The sequence below is a fragment of the Rosa rugosa genome, chromosome 6, assembly GCF_958449725.1.
Source record: "Rosa rugosa chromosome 6, drRosRugo1.1, whole genome shotgun sequence".
Classification (NCBI taxonomy): domain Eukaryota; kingdom Viridiplantae; phylum Streptophyta; class Magnoliopsida; order Rosales; family Rosaceae; genus Rosa; species Rosa rugosa.
The window spans coordinates 30,995,730-31,020,312 of NC_084825.1; the positions used below are offsets into that span (position 1 = coordinate 30,995,730).

The following is a 24,583-nucleotide window of genomic DNA, read 5'->3' on the forward strand; positions in this document are numbered from 1 at the left end:
TCATGGTCGCCTTTTATAAAGTAAACATACCATCATAATGAAAAATAAGCCATTTTCATAAAGGAATCGATGGATGAACTATTATTTAACATTTCTGATTTCTTGCTCATGAAAATGCCAAATTATCTTATATATGTGCGTCATTTCTTGCTCATCGAAACGGTTGTGAGGCCGCCTACTTAGGTAGATAGATTCTATGAACTTTGTTTGTCCATGCGTGTGAGGTATATCTGTGTAGCCAGTACAAGTTTGTTCATACCATGTACAAATGGTACACGAACCAAAAAACTCCTAGTAAAAGTTTATGTTGAGAGTGTACTAATTGAGACTTAGGGTTCAAAAGCTTCCAGTTACAAGTTTGGAATCAATATCAACAATATTTTCGGGGCCTCGGTAGTACTCCTTGTCATTTAATGGAATCTGTCAATTTAATGAACTTTCTGGGCTAAAAGTTAGCCGGATCCTCTCAATGCAAGAAGGATTGGAAATTCTTAATCTATTATATAATCTTAAAATTCCATAAGAGCTTTAGGAAGGTGTATTGCATTTGGATTTGTGCAGAATTCTTTTAGTTGACAGACTTTTTGAAAAGTCCACATAATATTTGAAAAGTTATAGACTGCTATTGATTTCTTAAAATCATTGATTTTAGCAACAGACATTTTGTTGATTCATGAAAATCTATATATTTTATTCTGAATGACTTCTATAGATTTCCTAGCACGTACAAAAAATAAAAACAAAAAACAAAACCAATGCAGCCCAAATGCAAAACAAGATAATAACTCATTCAATTCCCTCTTCAATGGTCAAACATCTTCTAGTAGAAATTGACTCAAATGAATGATTATTACTCTATCTAGCTAGTTTGTTCATATTTCTAATCTCCAATCAACATAACAATACAATATAGATTACTTGATGTTTATAGTTAATTATTCTCATCAATTTTGTTTTCGCCGATTAACATATATCATAACAATATTGGTCAATGTCTTGATCTTTTTTCTTTTTTTTGAAAGGGTATTGATTTCATTAGATTCAATAGCCATAAGCAAAGGGCTAGAGTCTAACATGCACTTGAATAGGAAACAGACAAATCCCGAACTCTATCAAACAAATGCAAACTCATTACAGATCTGTTTTGAGCTCGTTATAGCAGCGAGCTTATAGTACAAAGAACAATTCCGTGTCTTCTAGGGCAAAATTATCTTCTAGCCTCCCATTAGCCAATCACGCCATTGTGGTACCAACAGAATGCCACTTCCTAGCAAAACAAATAGAAGCAACTCCTTGTCCATAAGCCGCTTGGGGTGCACCTACCATTCAAGATATTTACCAACTCCAATAGAAGCCCTGATCTAAATAGATAGGCACTTGCAGATCGTAAATCGACCTAAGCCCAAGAAGATCCAATTCTTAGGCCAGGCCATCCCAATCCACTAAGTAATAAGTGAGGGTGGCAATACACCTTTCTGGAAAGCCCATGGATCAGGCCTAAGTAGCCCATATGTGAGTCTAGGCCCAAAAGCCCAAACCCACACACAAACAACCCTAGCAGGCATAGGCCATCTCCTGCCATGCCGCCGCCGCCAGCAAGACTTCCGACGGGCGTCCCTTCCACAACATCATTCGCCGCTCGATTCAAGTTCTAGCCACAGCCGAGACCACCATAATCAAGCCTCGTCCAAGCCGAAACCACCAAAGACCCGATCTGCTGTGTCGGGCTCCTCCCCAACGACTAGACGTTGCTAGCGTATACAACGCCGATCACCTACCGATCAGAATCAGGAAACCTCCACCTAAATTTTGATCACCAAGAGCACCGAGAAAACAACCAGTACAAAATCGAAACTCAATATCCACAGGTCACGAGCGCCAGAACACCGTGCCTAGGCTAGAAGACCGTCGAACCCTTGATGGAAGTCCTCTCTGTGCTCGACGAAACCCTAGGAGAGGAGAGCGCCGCTTGTAAAATAAGAACAAGTATTGACATTATTGAAACTTACTAAAATAAAAAGAGTAGACATGAATATAATGTCTTGATCTATTATCAATCAATTGAAATTCAATTGTTAAAACTTTCTTTGAACCATAATATAAATTCAAATCGATGAGAATAATTAATAAGACAAAATTCAGTTTAATTTTGATAGCAACACTATTCAAGGTTTTAGGGGTAGACCACAATATTTGGGTTTTAGAGTTTCATAAATTATTTTTGTTGCTATTAGGTTTCTAAGTATCACAATTGAAAAACAAACAAATCACATTCAACAACTACAATGAACATGTTTGGTATAAAAAAAACGTTGATATCATAAAAAATTAGAGAAAAGATAATTAAAAAAAAAAAAAAAGAAATGATCATTTACCCAATTTCAGCTTAAAAATTGTCCACTTGCTCCACTAACAGTTTTTTAACCCCATTTACCCAAAACACTCTAACAGATTATTTCCCTAATACCCAATTAATTCTTTTTTATTTATTTTTGGGACTTTTTTGCCCTCACCTTCTTTCTCACTTAGAGGGAGAAGTCATCCTCCACCTTGCCGGACTCCGATGACCAGTGGCCGGCCGCCGACTCCGGCGACCGGTCACCGGAATCCAGCTACCGGACTGGTGTCCGGATTCTGGCGTCTGAATTTATTGCCCCCTAATAATACCCAGTAACCATATTATTGCCCCCCAGTAATCATATTATTGCCCCCCAATACTCATATTATTGCCTCCCAATAATCATATTATTGCCCCCCAAAATCATATTATTGTCGTCCAGTGAATTGTATAAACTCCCAAAATCAAAATGAATACACTACAGGCACAATTGATTAATTTATAATCATATTATTGTCTCCCAATAATCATATTATTGCCTCCTAATAATCATATTATTGCCCCAATAATCATATTATTACCCTCCAATAATCATATTATTACCCTCAAGTGAACCAAAATAAATACACTACAGACACAATTGATCAATTTATATGTTCAATTGTACAGGTTCACTTTTTTTTCTTTTTTTTTCCTTCCCCATTCTCGGAGCTCATAGTATACCAAAAAAAAAAACAATCACAGTATACCAAAAAAAAAAAAAAATTCTCTGGGCACGCATCAGCGTGTGAGGCCGATGCAGGAGTGGTCGAGGCGTGGTTGTGTAAGGGGAGCGGATTCAATTCAGGTTGCGATCGGAGTCGGATCGGCGTTGGAGCTGAGTTCTGGCAATGGGCCTTGGATCGTTGGATCTGTGGTTTGGGTGACAGCGACGCCGGAGGCGGATCGATCGAGGTGTTGGCCCGAAGCCGAAGGTGGGGGGCCGGAGCAGCCATGGCAGAGAGAGTCTAGTTTGAGAGAGAAAGAGAGAGAGAGAGTCTGGTTTGGGTGACGGCGGCGCTCGGAGGTTCAATTCGAATCCGGATGCAGTGCTCCGATCTTGGGGCTGGCTTGGGGGACCCATGACGGTTGAGATCGTTTCTGATGGGGTTGTTGACTTAATGGAGGTGTTGGCCCGATGTCGGAGGTGGGGCGCCGGAGCAGCCATGGCAGAGAGAGAGTCTGAGAGGAGAGAATTAATTAATAGGGGCAAAAATGTCTGTAGATATTAGATTGGGTAAATGGGGTTAAAAAACTCTTAGTGGACTAAGTGGGCAATTTTTAATCTGAAATTGGGTAAGTGGTCACGACCCCAAAAAAAAACCAAGAACAGAGATGATGGAGGACCAATTTAATTCAGAGAGAAGGACTTTGATAGACTTTTTCAAATCTTTAGTCTGGTGACTAGAAAATTATTGGAGTTTGGTATATATGATTTTCTAATTCCATAAGTATCCATGATTATCCATAATTTTCTAATTTCATAAGTATGAATGATATTTTGAATACATATGTACTTTCATTCATTTTTAAAAGTCCTAATTAAATACCCCTACATTTTGGTGGAATTATGAAATCTTTAAAAATTCTAATTGAATACCCCAAGACTTTCTGTCACGCCCCTGATTTTTAACACAAATAAAAATCCATATATAATCTCATAATTATACATGCGTGATCGTTCAGTCATCAATACCAAATACCAAGAAACTGTTTCCCTTTCAACTAAATACATATTGATGCCCTGAACCCACTATGTCAATATTGACCCGCCCACAGAGTCATATATTACATAAGCTTACGAATTAAATTATCAACAACAAAATAAAACTTAAATGCACCTCAGAGTTTACTACACAACGGAAATCCTAATCAACGGTAAAGTCACAAAAATGACTTCCTACCGTAAAGCTGCAAAGGCACTACCTCAGCTTCAGCCACAATTATCCTGACCTGCAGTATTAACCCCTACACCGTTTGAATAGTGCACCAGGTTGTCACACAACAAACCCGGTAAGCTTTTGCAAGCCCGTATGAGTAACTCAAAACAACTCACACAAAATCACGGGCTAAAACCCGCACGTTTCAATCGAGGAAACAACTCACACAAATCACGTTTCAATTAAGAAACAAATCACGGGATAAACCCAAACAAATCATGAGATAAACTCACACATTGATTTCTATCAAATCGTTAATAAGGAAAACAACTTGCACCTTGTCCCCTTAAAAACCGTTAATAAGGAAGCAACTCACACCTTGTTCCCTAAAAACACGTAATCTCATGAGTTAGATATAACCAATTCCGGTTACCCCATGAATCATAATTGTGGCAGACAGACTAGAGCTCTAATTGAATTCGTAACCACTCGTCCGGCCAAAGACGTGATTACCTGATATTCTGCCCAAGGTCATAGACCTTCATTCCTCGAACTTTCAGTCCCTTGGAATAAAACATTAAAGGAGTCGCACTGGACCCAAAATGTTACACAAATCGCAACGCTTTTCAAAACAATCGAAATCAACATTTCCACAATCATTGTTTTCCGAAAAGCTATAACCCAAAACAATAATGAGCAACATTCATGCATATTGTTTTCATACACAAATCTCAACGCTTTTCAAAACAAATCGAATAAACAATTCCACAATCATTTGTTTTCTGAAAAGCCATAACACAAAACAATAAAAAGCATCATTCATGCATATTGTTTTCATAAATCAACAAAACCCACAAATACATATATATTTCACGTAAATATATATACGTAGTCATCGGCTCAGGAATGCCTACTAATATCAACTATAGTTTGCAATTAAATCAATAACTCTCAAAACGATAAAGGTAATTCCGTTCGTAAATGAACCTTATGAGATTACTCACCTCGAAATTCCCGATGCGTCTTCAATATAGAACAAAGCAGCCAAACCACAAATAACCGTCCAAGAATACTTCGTTAAGTACCTAATCACATACGGTCTCAACTTAGTAACGATTCACAAATGATTTAAGTCTGAAACCCTTGTTTTGAACTAAAATCCCCAAAGTGACGTCAATCGAGGCGAAACCACATCCGAGACCACCCCATGTCTCCGGAATACTTCTACGATCGATATGTCAAAATCACAAGTCGATCGAACGCTCAAATCCTCATGGATCGAATCATCAAACGGTCCGAAACCGTAAAAATCACAATATATTCATACGATCTCCAAAAATTGCATATTATATATCGAAACGCTCGTATCGACGAGTAGAAGATATATAATACCAGAAACTATCCCTTACATGACCGGAAGGCTGCCAAAACGCCGCCACAGTCGGCGGTGCAACCACCCCAACCACCACCAACCAAAACTCAAAACTAGATTAATCCAACCGTCCAAAATGTCAAGAACCTCAAATAGATCAACTTTAATACCTGGGGTTCAAGCCAACTCGGCCTAGATCGCCGCCTAACGCTACCACAAGCCGCCGTCAACTGTTCACCCTGAGTTGATCCGATTCCGACGTGAATCGATCCAAACAAACATCACAGGTCGATCAGGGAGGCTCCTACGAACTCAACCAAGAAGACTTGAAGCCGTGACGTGGCCGGAGCAAGGATTTCCAGTCGGGTCCGAATACCTCGATCTATGCCGCCTTAGAGGAGAATCGTCGTTAGAGGCCACCACAGGGAGGAGCAGAACAAGGAGGCGAACAAGCTGGCAAAGTTTCACGGCCGGAGACCGCCGGAGCTCGCCAGAAACGTCGGGTCGGATCGACAGGATCCGGGTCGGGTCAGTCGAAAATCAGGAGAGAGAACGGAGAGTTTCTGAGTTTCCGGAAATGGAAACTTGCCAAAATGAAAATAGTAACCTTCCAAAAACGGAAACCCCTATATATAGTAACTTTCCAAATTTTCAAATGCTCATAACTTTCTCATACGAGCTCCGATTTCCGTGTTCCACATATCCACTAACTCGTATCGACGCGCTCTACAACTTTCATGAAGGAAGGTTTCAGAGAATCTAAAGGTATCAAAAGTCAACCTTGAAACCCCCCCTAAATCCACAATTTTCGAATAATTATTCGTCCGAAGCACTTCCGCTCCATCCACGAGCCACGAAACCGTCCAATAACCACAAATTAGATTCCAGAAAATCCTCGAAAAATAAATACGAATTTCCGGGGCATCACACTTTCATGGACTGCTAAAAGTCTATATTGAATACATTCAGACTTTTAAATTCCATATATTTCTTTAAAAGTTCCACTAATTCCATATACAATACATCCCCCTTAGTGTGTGTGTGTGTGTGTGTGTCAAAACCTTTTGAGTAAACAATTTAGGCAAGAGCAAGACTCAATCGTCATGCAAAAAAATATTTCAGAGGTCAAGCTAGAGCAAGACTATGTATGTTGTGAGTGAGATATATCATCAAAGATTCAATAAGGTAACTTAATTTGTTAATTACGGTTCATTTTATCACTGAAAACAACCATTGTTCGGAATAATACATACACCAATACATGAACACATGCATGCAAGCCTACATTGGTACATAACTACTCCTTAAGAAATAAAGCTCTAAGTTTAAGCTAGACAAAAGCACTTCGTCTTCGAGGGAAAAATATATACTATTACCTACGTTCGCCGACCATGCAATTGTGGTATGGAACACAGATAACAATTTTAAGAAGACTCATAGAAGAACTTCAGATAGGCTAGACTAGACAAACTCGATCAAACAGAACCGTTTGTCACCTAACTAAGAAAAGAAAAAACACACACACAAAATGCATAGACTGGTCTGAAGTCTACTAACACTCCCCAAAATTGGAAGGAATTTATTGGAAAGATAAAAACTAAAAAAAAAAACTGAAACAGGCAGCAGCCAACATGTTCCAAAGAGCTCTAACCCAAGGCCCAACAGTTGGCCCAGCCCAGCCCAGACCCAGCCTATGCCCCTCTGTGTAGATCTGTCAAGTGCACACCACTGTCGCCACCACAGAACAAAGAACACCCCCATCACCACCTTGACACCTGGTGTAGATTTGGAGCAGAGATCCAACCTAGCCCACGTCGTCTAATTCTGTCTCGTAAATCGGTGCCCTGGATCTCACTTGTCTCATAGCTGCATCAAACTAGAAATGGACGCCTACGACCAGCATTGTAAACCCTCCAGGCAAAGCAAACCCAAAGGCCAAAGGAAAACCCCAGTAACCATAACCCGTCTGGCAGTAGCATCACAACATCCATGCGACCAATGGCTTGCACTAACACTGGGCTTCCATCGAACGAACATTGCTTGACTAATGACCGATTGGTGCAGCTAAGATATGAGGAAAAATTGTGTGACTAGAGAGGGAAAAAATAGCAAAATTAGTAATTGCTATATATTTTTTAATTTGTTTATTACATCAACATAATGTGATTAAAGTTGTCTCCTTTCTTCTAGTTCGCTATTAATTTTATAACATGTGCATCTTAATTTAGGTCAACTAGTTCCTTTCTTCTTGTTTCTTTATTCACTTTCTAGTTCCTTTCTTCTTGTTTCTTTATTCACTTTCAAAAGGATCTCAGGATCGATCCTAGATGTAAGAAATATACTGACAACTAGTTCAATTTTGCTTTCAAAGGTTGCTTGCGATACTTCTGAATTGGACATGTTTGTACTTAATCTCCAGGTCCATAGCCTTTCAATATTATCATAGCCATAAATGCTGATTGAATAAGAATTTGGACACACCATTCGAACTCTCTGTCATGTTTATGTATATATCCAGGTTATAGTTTAGTAAGAACAATTATAACACCCAGTTTGACTATCAAAGCCTCTTCTCTAACAAAGTAGTCTTTGTATTTAAAGTCAACTTTTGCTCTGCTAGGATTTTCTTCCTAGCCGAAAGACTGTCGAGATTGGTGCAGTGATGGCAGCTACAAAGGGGACGGTGGCGTCTCTTGCCTTGTCGGAGGAGGCTGTAGTGAGCCTGGTTGGGGGCGGGGATACGATTTGCGACCCATTTTTTTACCTATGCGGACGTCTGCTAACTAAGAAGCCGGTGGCTATTCGACGTTCTCGACGGCGATGTCTGGAATATGGAGGATGAATTAAAGGGTCCTGATCCATGAAGAGGAAGGGGAGGATCTTCGTGTTCCAATTCAAGGAGCAGAAGGTGAAGCACCGTGTTCTTCATGGAGGCCCTTGGTACTATAGCAACTCGATGTTATTGCTAGCATATTATGATGGTGTTGAGGCTCTGGCAGAGGTGCCTCTATACTTTCTGGAGGTGTGGGTGGTGGTGACGGGTCTAAGAGTGGCCATGAGAAACAATCGGGCTCTCACCCGACTTGGCAACATGTTGGGTACTTTTATCAAGGCTGATCAAGGGGTGTTCCGACGCAAGGAAGCCACCCAGAGAATCAGTCTAATCCACGATGTGCGCCATCGCATCTGGGCTAGGCTTAAGGTCTGCTTCTCGTCAGAGGTTTCGATGGAACTCGAATTCCGGTATGAAAAATGTCGTGGGATTTGCTTCACCCATGGTGGTGGTGAGTGTGACCGGAAGCTGGTGATGACGGCGATGGTAGTGGAGGAATCGGGTCTGGTTGTGGAACTGCCGGAGTCTGGTTCGGCTAAGATGGACCCGGCGCTGGTTTCTGATGCGGTGCAGGTTGAGGTAATGTAGACAGTGGGGACGAAGAAACCTAGCCAGAGATTTTCGGCGAGAAACCCTAAATTTAAATTAGGAAATTAGGGTTGACTGCTAGGTCCAAGTTTGACTAAGGCTGTTGGGCCAGTTTGTGCTGTTGGGTTGGGTTTGTCTTGTGTTACTGAGTTGACTAGTGTTGTTAGACTGGGCTCTGGATTAGTTGGACTTGAAGGAGCTGCTGGTCATTTTGGGCACCCATCTAGGGTTTTGGGTGTGAGAAGACTTCGTGAGGAGGAGTAACTCGAGGATGGGAAGCGTCTGAAGCTGTCTGATGGCTTAGTCGAGGTCTCAGTAACTTATGGAAAACTTCTAAAGAAGAAGGGTAGACCTCGTGGTCAGCAAAACAAGCCCAAGCTTGTATCTACTCCCACTTCAGTGGTGGATGCTGGGAGACCGTCAGCTGAATGCCCTACCTCAAGAGGGGTAGGGTTATAGATCTACATTGACTCGACGAAGCTTTGGCTATGATGCTTGCAGAGACGTACACCATTGGGTCTTTAGGCGTTAATGCTTCATTATAGTTGCTTTGTTTCGGGTTGTGTAGGTTTGTATTTTCGTTTTCTCTTTTGTTTTTAGCTTGTTTGTTTTTGCTTTTCACTTCCTAGTCCTCTATCTATTTCTTGAATGTTCTCATTCTTGGATGGTGTAGGATTAGGAAGTTTTATTTTTCCTTGCAGTTCCTTGAGGTTTTTAGTTTTTCTGGTTAGGAGATTTGGGCTGCTTTTCACAGTCTGTATTGTGCTTAAATTTGTACTATGAGTGGTTTCTTGAAACCCTCTAGCTTGACGTAGTGACGTTGTAATATATTTGGAATAGGGGTGGCAAAAATCCCCATCGGGTAGGGTACCCATCAAGTATTCGATCCTAACAGGGAGAAATTCGGGGGAAATCGGGTAACGGGGATGGGGATCCCCAGTATTCTAATTCTGAAAGACCTACTTTACTTTGATTCAAAACTAAGAGCGAAGGGGGAAACATGGGTATTGAAAATCTTAAAAACCCGTGGGTTCCCAATTTTAAAGGAATTCCTGCCAAGATGACGGATCGGGTACGGGGCGGGGATGGTATTTTGATCCTCATCCCCATACCCACCCAATAAGAATTATCTGAAATATATATATATATATATATATATATATATATATATATATATATATATATATACAGATCTTATCCAGAGCGGAGCTCCGCTTTGAAATTAACGTGTGAAGTTCGAGTTTTTGGTCACTTTTCGGTCGCATATCTATATCTCGACCGTTCAGTTTTTAGTTACTAGTGTATAGATCATCTCTGCAAATTTTCAACCAAATTGATGATCGTTAAGGTATCTAACTCGCTTAAACCAATGCACGGACTGAATCTGTCAACCTGAACCGTACTAGCTTTAAGGCAGTTATCAATGCCTTAACGATCATCATTTTGGCTGAAAATTTGCAGAGACGATCTATACACTAGTACCTAAAAACTAAACGGTCGAGATGTGGATGTGCGACCGAAAAGTGACCAAAAAACTCGAACTTCACAAGTTAATTTTCAAAGCAGAGCTCCGCTCTGGATAGGATCTGTATATATATATATATTTTTTTTTTTTTATATATTATTTATAAATAAATATTTATGTAAACTTCATCTTTTTGTCAATATTTAAATTCTGTTAATAAACATGTTAAAAAAAAAAGATTCTTTTAATAAAATATCTTTATCGACATGTCAATTTTCCTTTATTGAAATAAGAAATTTATTTTATTTTGATGTTTGATTTTAGAGTTAATTACTGTTTACTCCCTATACTTATAGGGTTTCGTCGTTTCAGTCCCTGACCTTCGAATTTCACCTAAAAAATCCCTGAACTCCCAATTTCCTCCTAATTAGTCCCTGCCGTCAACTTTCAGTCAAAGACCCCGTTATTTTGCTGACGTGTCATTAATTTCAAGCTAAAATGTCTATTATACCCTTATTTACTCTTTTTTAATTTATTTTTTTCTTTCCTCTCCTTTTTCTTTTTCTTTTTACATCTTCTTCTTCCAGCTCTCTCTCCTCTTCTTTTTATCTCCGCCATCACCCCAATCTGCCATGGCTAAGCCAGCCACCCAAGTCATCTGCATCTAACGAGCACACTTCGTGCTTGTCGCCGCCAATAGAGAATCCAGTATGTGTGTTCGATCGGGGTCGATCAATTTGACCCGATCTTAATCCACCCAGATCCAAGAATCCTCTCCTCCACCTCCATAGCCCCAGAGCCCCCGTCATTGCTCCGATCAAAAACAAATGGCGGCTTCCTCGTTCGGCCTGCCATAGCCCCAGTTCCGGTCCGAGGTCAAGTCGGTCAGGCTCCGCTGCGACCGAATCGTAGTTGTTCCCGATTCCATAAAACTTCCCTCCTTCTTCAAATTCCTTCTCGAGATTTGAGAAATCCCAGTCGTATTGGTAAATCGACTCCAGCCGATAACGCCGCCTTCCATAGATTTTGAAAGTTGTTCTGCTCTTCTACGTATTCATGTTCCGGCTAAGGCTGCGAGGCCTTGATGCTCTTGGCGCGTGTGGCGGTGGCTTTGGGTTTGGTGGCGGCCTCCTTCTTCGCCGTCGGCCGGGCCTTTCTCTTGGCTCCTTTCCTCATTGTAAGGTTTGAATTTCGGATAGAGAGAGGCTATGGAGAATTTGGGTTTGGTGAAGAAGGTGTTTGTTTTGGTTTTGGCCAGTAACCAGACCCGTGGTATGATGCCATGCGGTGGCACAGCGAGCTCGTGATCTGGGTTTTCAGTTGACGCCAAAGCTCTTGGTTCGATTCAGAGTTTTGGGATATTGTATTTCAATTTATAGATTTGAGATGATTGTTGCTTTATTTACTGGTTTGGTTGCGATAATTTAGAGTTCAGCTTGTTTTTACTTCTCTTGCAGATGGTGGAGGTGGTGGGTGGCGTTGGCGTTGGTGAAGGAGGAGAGGAGGAAGAAGAGGTGGTGGTGGTGTTGTCCTTGGTGAAAGAGAGGAGGAAGATGTGGTGTTTGGTGTTTGGTGTTTGGGAGGTGACTGAGGTGGTGGTGGTGGTGTTGCCATTGCCGTTGGTGAAGGAGGAGAGGAGGAAGAGGTGGTGTTTGGTGTCTGGTGGTATTTGGGAGGTGAGAGCGGAAGAAGAGGTGGTGGTGGTGTTGGCGTTGTCGTTGGTGAAGGAAGAGAGGAGGAAGAGGTGGTGGTGGTGGTGGTGTTTGGGAGGTGAGAGAGTGCGAGAGAATGGAAGAAGAAGTAAAGAGAAAAATAAAAAATAAAACAGAAATTTTTTTAACTGAGGGTAAAATAGACATTTCGGCATAAAATGGCTGCCACGTCAGCAACTTAACAGAGCAATTGACGGAAAATTGACGGCAGGGACGAATTGGGAGGAAATTGAGAGTTCAGGGACTTTTTAGGTGAAATTCAAAGGTCAGGGACTGAAACGATGAAACCCTATAAGTATGGGGAGTAAACAGTATTTAATCCTTGATTTTAACTTCATATTTTACAATCCATAATTATTTGTATAAATTTTTATATAATAAATTAGTAATATTGTTAATGGGGATTGAGGCGGGTACAGGCACCTAATCCCCAATGGGGATGAGGACGGGGAATCTCGAGTATCTTATTACGGGGATTGGGGTGGGTAAGGGGATGGGGAATGAAGTCGGGTATGAGGATAGTAACTTAATCCCCTTACCCTACCCTCCCCATTGCCATCCCTAATTTGGAACCTAATTCCATTTCCCTAAAAAAAAAAAAAAACAGTTATATATTTTTGGAATTACTATTTAATGTAGAGATAATTCCATGGAACAATAATCAGATGAAGATCATTTAGTCACCCAAATGTTTCAATCAATTAAGTAATTTTTGGTAGCAATTAATATGATATTTATAACAGACAGTTCATTTGTTTCATACAATTAGATAACTAAATGGTTTCCAATTCAATTTTTTTTTGAAGAATATCATGTCGATATATTAATACTCAGGTCAGAAAGGACCATTACATATCATCCCTCTACCATCTCTGGGTAGATAAAGAGTTTGTGGTAAACCACAGCGATACATAGATTAGGTCCGATCATTTGACGGGACCCATGCTCACTTATTTAAGCAAGCCTATACACTATGAAATAACATAGTAAATAAGCAAGCCTAAGGTAAAAACTCATAGTTGCCCTAAAACAATAGGAAATTAATTAGAAAGCAAGAAACTAACTAAATAGAATAGCCCAAATAAAAGCCACAACCCAGCCCAGCAGGTGGATCAGCACCCGGCCCAAATCTTCCCCTCCTCCACGTTCTTGCAACACATACAGCAGGCTTCCCTGCCTTCGGTCTAGGCCACCGCCACGACCATCATGCCGCCAAGCCCACGTCGCCTGCACCATGCCGCCACGATCATCAACACCGCCACGACCATCAATGCCCACGCCCACGTCGCCTGCACCAACGCCGCCACGATCATCAACACCACGACCACGCCGCCTGCATCACACCGCAATGACCACGCTGCCACGACCAACAACCTCCAAGCTCCACCTCTGTACATCCCACCGCCACGCATCGGAGGCTCTAAATCAGACCCCGCTGCCTCAACAAACCTGCAGAAGCGGCAACGACTTCTCAGACCACCAGAGCCATAGTCTCAAGACAGTCCCGTCCGGCCGCACTCTCCACGTACACAACGACGAAGCCAGAAGCTTGCCATGGGCGGGAGCCGCCGGACGAGCAACGAGATGGAAATCTGGAAAAAAAACCTAGTTTGGGGTAGGGTTTTTCGTTGAGAGAGAATTGCTAAAAGGTTTATACAGTATGGTTTCCAATTCAATTGATTAATTGAATGCAAACATTATATCTTCAACGTGATTTAGTATATTGAACAATCGTTTTTTTTTTTTTTTTCAAAAACAAAACCCTAGCTGCATAGTGCACTGCTAGAGATCGAACCCCATCAGATCTAGATAATCTCGTCCGGTGGTGATCAACATCTGTGTGGCGGTGGCCTCATTGTCATTGTATTGCTGCCGGATGGGAATTGCTATTGCTTCCAGTTGGAGATCAGTAAACTTGGAGTCGGTAGTGAATGGGCGGGCACCGTTTCCAATGTGAAGCAGCCCGGTCACAAGACATGTCGTTTTGATTTGATACTAGTAACTGGATTGTGGTTGGCGGCGTGGCGAGTTGGCTTGTTCCAATTTTTCCAGGAGGAGACAGCGGCAAGGACGGTAGAGTCAGAGCCGACTGGTGGCTGGTATGTAGGGGTCTGAATCCGTTTGGATTTGTGGCTACTACGCAGGTGCTATGGAGCCTCTCCGGCGGAGGCATCAAAGCAACGTGGTGGCGGTTTGTTCGTGGGAGTGGAAGGATTTTTGCCGTGATGAGGGTGAGTAGCGTCGCATGGCGACAGCTTTGCGCAGGGGAGCAAAGGTTGGGAATGGTCCAGGCCAGCCCTATTGGGCTTTGGGCTTTATCCTTTCCTTTGGGCCATAGTTGGCTCCTAATTTAGATAGCTTGTCTTCTTTCTAATAATTCCCTAGGGACCTCTTGTTAGTCTTAACAAGCGCTAATGAGTATAGTTTTTACTTTGCCTATTTGTTACGATAGCTTATAGGCTCGCTGATTTTTAAGTGAGCACTAAATGTATAATGAATGGTCTATACCTATGTACCATCGTGGTCCCCCCACAATCTCTTATCTGTCTAGTTAATGGCAGCAGAGGGGTATGTAATGGTCATTTTGGCGTGAGTAATGACAATCATTTATGGATTGATTCAAAAAAAAAAATGAACAATTGTTTCGAGTTGGTTGGCTCAAGTAAATGAAAATGATGTAATTGTTGATTATTGATTAACAAACATCTTGTGATTGTTTGACAAAGAAAAGAAATGTGACAATGTCATTCACTTCCCATTGTTTAAAATTATTGTATGCATCAGCAGTGCAAGTGAATCAGCAAATTCAGTGGATCTCAATCATTGATATTTATAGGCAACTTTTTTTAATAATAAACTAATATAGTTAATGTCATCCAACTGTCCATTTCTGTTGGTGCAAATGCACATTGGTGCACGGAATACTCTCTCGATAAAAATTTGTCCAATCATTTTGCCATTTAAATGATCGCTTGTGAGAGTCATTTTCTTATCACATCTTTGCATCTCCACCATGGCACCATTCAGTATGTATAGATTGCAGATGTAAATTTTTAGGCAAATTGAAAATCGTTAAGACATTCATTATTGTAATTTACCATTACATACATGAACATATAAGATTTAACAGATTTTATTTGTCCAATGCTTTGATCTAATTCGGTACCTTAACAATTATCAACTTGGTTGAAAATTTGCGGAAATAATTTGTTTATAGAAACCTAAAAATTAAATTGTCGAAATGTCAATATGTCATCAAAAAATTAGCTCCACAAGCGATCCTTCAAAATATATGACGATTAAATCTATCAGTAGAGGGCCTCATATATAACATTGAAATGGGTACTCGGAAGTATGTTGAATACCAAAGGTGAAATGGGTACTCAGAAGAGTCTTGAGACCTAGTTGTATAGTGTTCAATGGTAATTGGTAAGAAATTGCAACCTTTGAATACCAAACACCGAAGAGCAAGGAACCAAACCCAAATCCAGATATCTCTGATCTGTCTTGGAACTGAACCCGACCTAGATCTCAAATACCGTAAAATAAATTAAATAAAACAAACATATACTAACCAAACTTTGGCAGCCATCTGAATCTACATATTTTACTGCAAATTAAAAGAGCAACAACTGGAAGTTACCAAAAGAAAAAAGAGCATAAACAAAGGTTCTACCTATACCTTTCACAGCAAAAACGTGAAAGATGGATATATAGTTTCTTCTAACCATCCATCAATACAAAAGTCTTGGTCTTTGGAATTCAATTAAACATTGGTACCACTATTTCATTAGGCATTAGCAATACCCGTAACCCAAAAAAGTAGTACAAGGCCAATGGGCAAGTTGCAACCGTAACCACAATTAATTCTTATTCTCACCAAACCTATACTATCACTCCTTTCAAAAAAAAAAAAATACTATCACTAGGTTGCCTTATGACCATATACTACTTTTATGGATCATGGTTACTATCTAGAACAATGTGTAATTTTAATGGTCATTTGTTTACTATTTTTTACTATTGATTCAGAGTAACAAAATTATGACTAAAACACTCTAATAGTTATTAAAATTTATAAGTTTATTTCGGTTTAGCAATAGTGAAATTTTATTTTATTTCAAAGAAGAGTTTCATATTAGGCCTTATTAAACATTTGGAAGAAAAATATTACTAAACTAATATAGTTTAATAAATCATTGACATATGTAGTGCGGTTTGATGCCTTTGATATTTAATCACATGATTCACATTGTGGTTATTTTTTATTTTAGATGTGCTTGTACATCTTGTTAAAGCATTCTTTGGATGCTCTCCCACATCTTGCTATGTACTCCTTAATTTCATTTAATATAGATGATCATCCTTCCTTTCAAAAAAAAAAAAAAAGAAGCTTATTTGACAAAACTATTGAGCTTGATGAAATCATGGAAGAAATGTAACTCACTTTGTTTCACATTATAAATTATGTTTGTTTTCTGGTTTGGATTACAAAGGCTAATGTTGCATATGTTTGTTTTTTGGTTGGGATTACGAAGACTAATGTTGCACAAAAGCAAGATATACGTACATATATATCTACAACCCAATCAAACCGACTATTTGAGAAAGAAAAATTACAGTGGGTTTGGTAACTCTTTCTGGTTATGTAAGTGTGATTACTTGCATCCTAGCTCCCCTAATTATGGATTGATTACAGAAATAGCGTTCACAATTACATAGAACAATGCCAACGAAGTTTGGACCATGCTCCACCCAAAAAGGCCAAAACTATATAATCTAATTTAGACAAAACGAACCTAACAAGCAAGGCCATACACCACACTAATACAAATGCAGTTATCTACTTATAGGAGTCTCTTTGTTAGTACTAATTTCTTCTCTTTACCATTTTGCTTAACGGTGATTATGAATTGTTCATTTATTTGGCACTCGTAGATTTCTATGAAATATTTAATTTAATTTATTTGATAGATATAGTATTTAATTGAAGTTTTAAAAGATGAATGATTCCGATCATAAAAGTGTAGAGTAAATATTTGTGAATAAACTATTTATCTATTTTAATGGTTAATTGAAATGTCCATTATGATAGAGCCTTGTAATTCTTCCTTTTTAAGACTTAAGAGTATATACTCGTACTTTACCTCCTTTCAAGCATTTGGTTGATAAAAAGAATCTCTCTACATACGTTTGATGAGTCAGGGTCTCTTAAAATAAAGGGAAAAATCTTCAAATGGTATCTGAAATATGTTCCAATGCACATTTTGGTACCTAAACTTTCAAAACTACCCTTGTAGTACCTAAACTATTGCTCCGTTTCTCCATACGGTACTTCCATTCAATCTGCTGTTAACTTTGCCTATTATCATTATTATTATTATTTTTTGGAAATGAATGTCATCCTATAAAAATGGGCCACGTAGGCAAAGTTAACGGCAGATTGGATGGAAGTACCATATAGAGAAACGGAGCAATAGTTCAGGTACCATAAGGGTAGTTTTAAAAGTTAAGGTACCAAAAAATGCAATAGACGATAATCCATGTACCATATGAGGATTTTTCCTTAAAATAAAAGCTAATTAGTCCAGACCATTCTCCATTCAAATTAATATCAATATCCCACACCAGATAAAACACCCCTAGCTAGCAAGTGCATGCAACACACTTACAAATTACAATACAATCCCATATGTGTGAGGATTACGTTAGACGATTTCATTTTTTTCCCTCTTTGATAGCTTTGAGGAATACAATGAATAGGATGACTAGTAAAGATTATTTACTCCCAAACCAACATGGTAAATTGTATATATAGTTGTTTCCATTCTTCACAATTCTTCTCAATCTTATGGGCATATTCCTTGCTCGACTTAGGAAGGGGAGGGGGACTAAGTCCATACCAAGCCCCTAACTGAACGGCATTTACTCTCCCTCCATAGAAAACTCCTTCTCAAAGGGGGAAGTTAGTTTCCTGCCCAATTTCCCACCTTTCATTCCCATAAGACATTTCAACCAAAAGATCCAAAATTAAAGGACACAATTAATACCAATTAACACCCTCAAAGACCCCAAAATTAATTCTTCTTCTTCGAGGGTGGAAATAATAATTTATAAAAAAAATAAATAAATAAAAACAGCCGGCATGCTAAAGCTACCAACACTGACGGTGTGCCCTAACATCACCGGCACCAAAATAAAGCCTTCAGAGAATCTCGAAAATAAATCAATCCGATTCAGTTTCAACCTTTCCCAGTAACCGTACCGGTTTACTTGGGCCCCACAGGATACAAGAATTGATACGGTCACGACGCGTGGACGTAACACCTCTAAAGGTGAGCCGCGGGTGAGGCTAAGAAACAAAGTTGGGAGTTGGGACAACTATAGTTTTTTTTTATTTCAGCTTCGTCGTTACAACAAACCCAGCAGTTTCCTTGACTTGGACAAGGAAGCCACCGGTTTATTCTGGTACATTGTACTCGAAATGTCCGAACTGCCCTTCGGAGGTTACTGTTTTAGGGTTCGGCAGGGGTGGGCATTCTGGGGAGAGGGAAAAGGAGTGGTGAGAGAGAGTGAGGAAGGAATAAATACAGAAACGGGCAAGCTTCGCATGTTACATGTCGCCTCCTTCAAAGTTTTCAACCTTCATGCATACGCTTTGAATTAAATTTAATTTCCTTAATTTAATTTGCCGTTTTTATGAGGACAAATCCAAAATTAAAGAAAACAGAAAAAAGGGGTTTTCTGATTTAAGGAAAAGAAAAAAAAATTGGAGCTTTGTATATATCTCTCTCTTGGTGGAGGAATGCTTGTCACCTACTCATTTTTAGTTTTCCACTATCTCTGAAAGGAAGGCTTTCAGAAGGAAAGAAAGAAGGAAGAGCTTGTGAGCTCTTCACAGAAAGGTATAGCTAGCTCTCTCTCTCTGTTTATGCTCTGTTTTAAACACTCTTTGGTTTTTGGGGTGTGTTCTATTTGTTGTGTTGGTGTTTGGGTTTGATGGAGAGGCACAAGTGTAAGCTTTGCATGAGGGGCTTCTCTAATGGCAGAGCTTTAGGGGGTCATATGAGGTCTCACATGATGAACCTTCCGATTCATCAGAATCCAGAAGGGGAGGAGGAGGAAGAAGCGCCGCATGATCAAATGCTCATTGATGAAATAGACTCGGTTTCAGCTTCTTTTTCTGATGATGATGATGATGATGATGAAGAAGAACAAGGAGAAGGGGAGGAGGAAGAAGAAGAAGATGAAGAAGGTTTGTATTACGGGCTTAGAGAAAATCCAAAGAGGAGCATTCGATTAGTAGATCATGAGTTTTCTTTTGCTGTGGATGCTGGCTCTGTTGTTCTTCAGGACAGAGAGAGTGAGACCGAGTCGTCCAAGAACCCAACTCGGAGACGATCCAAGCGGACTCGGAAATCGGCCATGTTTGATCATCATCATGATCATGACGATCATCAGCAACATCAACATCAACATCAACTTCATAATCAATACCACCAGCATCATCCAAAGCTTAATCAACATCACCTAGAAGCCTTCAAGAAAATTAAGCTGAAAAACAAGATAGATTCTTGTGCTAATAATGTAGAGCCAGAACCGGTGAGTTCAATTTCTGATGCCACAACAGAGGAAGATGTAGCCTTTTGTCTCATGATGTTATCGAGAGACAAATGGAAAAAACAAGATAAACAACAAGAGGATCAAGACGAGGATGCTGAAGTTGAATTATATAGATCCTTGGACGACAGTGATGAATCCGAGGAACAACTGATCAAGTTTCAAAAAACAAAAAGTAGTCGGGGAAAGTACAAGTGCGAAACTTGCAAGAAAGTCTTCAAATCCTATCAAGCTCTTGGCGGGCACAGAGCGAGTCACAAGAAGATTAAAGCCGCCGCCGCTGCTGCTGCTAATCCAAACCCGAATCGCATTGTTTACGAGCCCGAACCCGACCCAAAAATTAACCACAATGCAGGCAGTTCTTCTTTCGCAAAAACCCATCAATGCCCTGTTTGTTTCAGAGTCTTCTCATCTGGGCAAGCGCTTGGTGGACACAAGAGATCACATGTGACAGGTTCTGCAGCCATTAATAACACTCATCATCATACTCCTCCTGTAAAAAGCTTGGCTAAGCTAGGTGACAATATGATAGATCTTAATCTTCCTGCTCCTGTTGATGATGATGAGATGAGCCAAATCGAGATTTCTGCGGTTTCTGATGCTGAATTTGTGAACCCAATTAGGCGATGAATTCAAGTGTTTGTTGACCCTGTTGATGAGTTCTTCTTCGCACATATGAGATCGCTTTGAATCAGAAAAAAGGTAAAAAAATCTTTTTCTTTTTGGCAATTTTGGGTGCTTATAGGATCTGTTAAGCTTGTTATATGGTTTCTGGTATGATCATAAACATTGTTTCTTTCATAATTTCTAACTGTACTTCAGAACATCCCACAATTCAGGAAGTTGAAATAACCTAAATTTCCTGGGTTCTGTTCATCTTTTTGTCATTGTAGAAGTTCAAGCTTACACATTGATTCTGGTTGTGTGCTTGCTCTGTTTCCATGATTCTGGTTGTGTGCTTGCTCTGTTTCCAAGCAGTTCAAGCTCAACTATTGCCATTCTTTTTGCATTTTTTAATTGAGAAAAAGTCATTCTCAAAAGAGGGTGAGCAACCCATGAAAATTTATTATTTAAAGGAAAAAGCAAGTCTCTTGCTTACTACTGACATTCTACAGTTCAATGAGAGAGGAGGAAGCTAATTCCTCATCTGCAACTGTACACCTCTGTCTTAGTCTCAGTCTCTGTCTCTATCTGTCCGATACTGCCTTTACAAAGCTTTACTTACATTTCACAGATCTCTGCACAAAAACCAGTAGAGATTTCAAACAGAGGGCGACTCCATTTAATGACCATAGCCCTTATGTGGGAAATCTGTAAAAGGTTGATTTTTTGTGAGAAAAAGGCAAAATGCCAAGATCCTTGTTTTACTGGGAACATTACTATTTTTTACTGTTGTTTTGGTCTGGAATGACCTAAAGTATCTTCCCAGGAGAGGCTAAAGATTTGATTGAAAACTTTTAGTCATATTTATTAGATTGTATTTAATGGCATAAAATAGCAGTTTTCACCTTTTGGTTTAATTTTTTTAATAAATGTATGGATATACAGAGCATATTTGGTAGTGGGTAGTAAAATCCACTTTTCTGGTACCCAATTGAGCTAGTTTTCCTTGACAATCAATTTTCTCTTTATGAAACCGAAAAAAAAAAAACTGATACTTATTTGGAAAAATTCAGGGCACAACTGATGAATTGTTTTTTTCTTATTTTGGTTGGGCCGATCAGATCACTAAGAAAATTTATTCTATTCTATAAAGAAAAACCAAAAGCAAAAGGTTAGCTATTAGTTGTCAATAGGAATAGGGTAGAGCTAATAAAGCTAGCATCAAGAGAAAAACAAGAAAAATGAAAATAAAAAAGGATCTTCATGCACACTGTCATATTTAAATAATTAGAGGTTGTCATTTATCGAGATTGGGTAGCTATTAAGTTTTCTTATCTCTCACTTTTTTATGACTTTTTAAGTAGTTCAAATAATAACGCAATGACTTAAAAATTAAGTTGGGGCGAATATTACGTAATGGGTAACTTACTAAGAAATGCTATCAAAACACTGTTTTTCAAAATATGGAAAAAAAATTTACTATTTGAATAGTTATCTTTGTTTTATAAGGTTTGGACTTGCAGTTTGTGGAAAAGAAAAACCAATTAGGAAAGCATACAAATATCTGATCAGGAAAAAAATGAATAGTTTATGAGAAAAAAGGGGGAAATAGAAGAAGAAAGCAACAAAATGAAGATCAAAGAAGGTCCCACGTATATATTATACCACTTTCTTGAATTGTGGATGGATCCACGACTTGAATTTGGCAACAAATAAAAATAAGATTTGAATATATATTGTTGTTGGACTGCAGTGTGGGGATGAGGGTTTCCTTGTTCAACTTTCAAGAGGTTAATGTGATTATAATTTGGTGAAATAAAGAGACATTTCACCATGCTTAAAATCATTGAGAAAATCTAATAACGTATGCAACAAGATCATGCAATATATACTAGTGATCCTTTGCATGATCATTTTAATTCTTTTGATTATGACAATATCACTAAATGATATTTAATGAGATGTATTTGTATCATGGCTTACATAAGAGAGATTCTGAGACTCTTCTAGTATTTGCCTAGAACTAGGCAAAGCCAACTTACACCCCATCAATTCCATGTGGAAAATTATAAAAACTTACACCCCATCAATTTTGGGAATATGTCTCTGTGTGAGAAGAGAGTTTGGATGTAGGGGAGAATAATTTGTTATCTGAAAGAGTAAAAACAGAAAATCAATTAGAAGTTGGAGTAAAAAAGTGGAATAGTAAGGTGTGTATGGTTATGCCATTATTAATTGTTTTCCAATATGTGCTCAATGGTATTTAGTACTTACGGACATAGTTGAGATAGATTCAACATTTTAGGTACGTACATCCATAAAGAGGGTTTTCTAGAAGCTAATGCAGATGCAATGTAGGGGAAAAAGTTGTCGTTGTGTTTTAAATATCCAATAACACGATAACTAATTATTTTTGGAAAATTCTTCTATACACCGGCGGTATAAGTAAATCAGCAGATCTCAATCGTTGATATTTATAGGTAACTTTAAAAAATAAAATAAAAATGTACTAATGGTCCAGTACCATTTGGTCTAATGGCATAGTCTCCCCTTCGTAAGTAGGAGGTTGTGAGTTCGACTCACGAAAGACTAGTTGTAGCATTTGAGTTATTTACTTGATCAAAAAAAAAAATGTACTTCATGTTATCTAACTGTCAATTTCTCTTAGTGTATAATGCAAGTCGGTGCACTAAATACTATCTCATCGTTTTCAGGCTTCAATGTCGGATTATTGGTATTGTTTGATCGAGATTTGCTAGTGTTGTATGGATAATGAGTTTTCGAGGCAAGGGTAGGTTCCCGAGCAGGCCGTCTTTGTTCGGGACTTGAATTGGCAGTCATGATATCTATTGGGAGAAGTTGCCGGCTTTTAGTAATAATTATTTTTTATGACGTCTATCGTGTAACTTTTGATCTCATATTAGAACTCATTTCTGTTTAAGAAAAAATTAAGGGTTAAATACTGCTTACTCCTTATACTTATAGGGTTTCATCGTTTCAGTCCCTGACCTTTGAATTTCACCTAAAAAGTCCATGAACTCCCAATTTCCTCTCAATTGGTCCCTATCGTCAAACATCCATAAAAAACTCCGTTATCTTTCCTTAAAAAGTCTATTATACCCTCATTTACTTTTAAAAAAATATATATTTCTCTTCCTCTCTTTTTTAAATTTTTTTATTTTTTATTTTTATTTTTACCTCTTTTTCTCCCGGCTCTTTCGCCTCCTTTTTGTTCATCTCCTCATCAAGATGGTTCCAATCCACAGACCTTCAAGAGGTGAAATGAAAAAAAGAAATAAAACAGAGAAAAAATAAATTAAAAAAAAAAAAAAAAAGTAAGTGAGGGCATAATAGACATTTTCAACAACTTTAACATAAAATTTTGACGGCAGGGACCAATTGGGAGGAAATTGAGAGTTTAGGGACTTTTTAGATGAAATTCGAAGGTCAGGGACTGAAACGATGAAACCCTATAAATATAGGGAGTAAACAGTATTTAATCCAAAAATTAATATATAGATATAATTTATGAATAATTATTTATTACAATACACGGGTTTCAGTCGTGAATTCCCTCCTGCATTATGTCAAACTTATCATACTAATATTCTGTGTATAATGCTCGATATATTCCTACATTTATCATTGGGGGGTGAAATGTGCACACCCCCTTTTACAATCTACACACCTTTGCATTTTTTTAATATTTCTTATCCATTCACAATATTTTTCTTCCAAAACTACCCTCCTCTCTGTCTCTCTCTCTCCCCCCCTCCATCCGCAGAACCCATTCTCTCCTCTCTCTCTCTCTCTCTCTCCCCCCTCCATCCACAGAACCCCATTTGTGCGATCAAAGAAGCAAATCATCAAAACTCAATGAAACAAAACCCATAAATTCCATCTTCTAACAATTCAATTCATCTTCCAACAAACACGAGAGTACAAAAATTCACAAGATTTTCCAAAACCCATTTCAATAATTCAAATGAAAATGAAACATGAGAACCCAAGAAGATGATTCTCTGACGGAGGAGCATGTTGGTGGTATCGAGCTCTTTGAATCTGGGGACGCGTGGAACTGAAGTAGTAGTAGTAGTAGCGGCGAAATGAAAATCCCAATTGTTGGACAAGGT

At 39.0% G+C, this 24,583-nt stretch overlaps 1 protein-coding gene across 1 annotated transcript; it reads left to right on the plus strand.

The window, feature by feature from the left end:
- Window positions 1–18,859: 18,859 nt before the first annotated feature.
- On the plus strand, window positions 18,860–23,317 carry LOC133718503 (zinc finger protein ZAT4-like). The gene is made up of 2 exons (XM_062145352.1): window positions 18,860–20,549; window positions 23,165–23,317. Exon 1 carries the CDS (start codon window positions 19,227–19,229, stop codon window positions 20,475–20,477), a length of 1,251 nt encoding a protein of 416 aa, XP_062001336.1. The 5' UTR covers window positions 18,860–19,226; the 3' UTR covers window positions 20,478–20,549; window positions 23,165–23,317.
- The last annotated feature ends 1,266 nt before the right edge of the window (window positions 23,318–24,583 follow it).

Coding starts and splice junctions, on each gene's coding strand:
- LOC133718503 (XM_062145352.1), top strand. CDS start 19,227: ATGGAGAGGCACAAGTGTAAGCTTTGCATGAGGGGCTTCTCTAATGGC.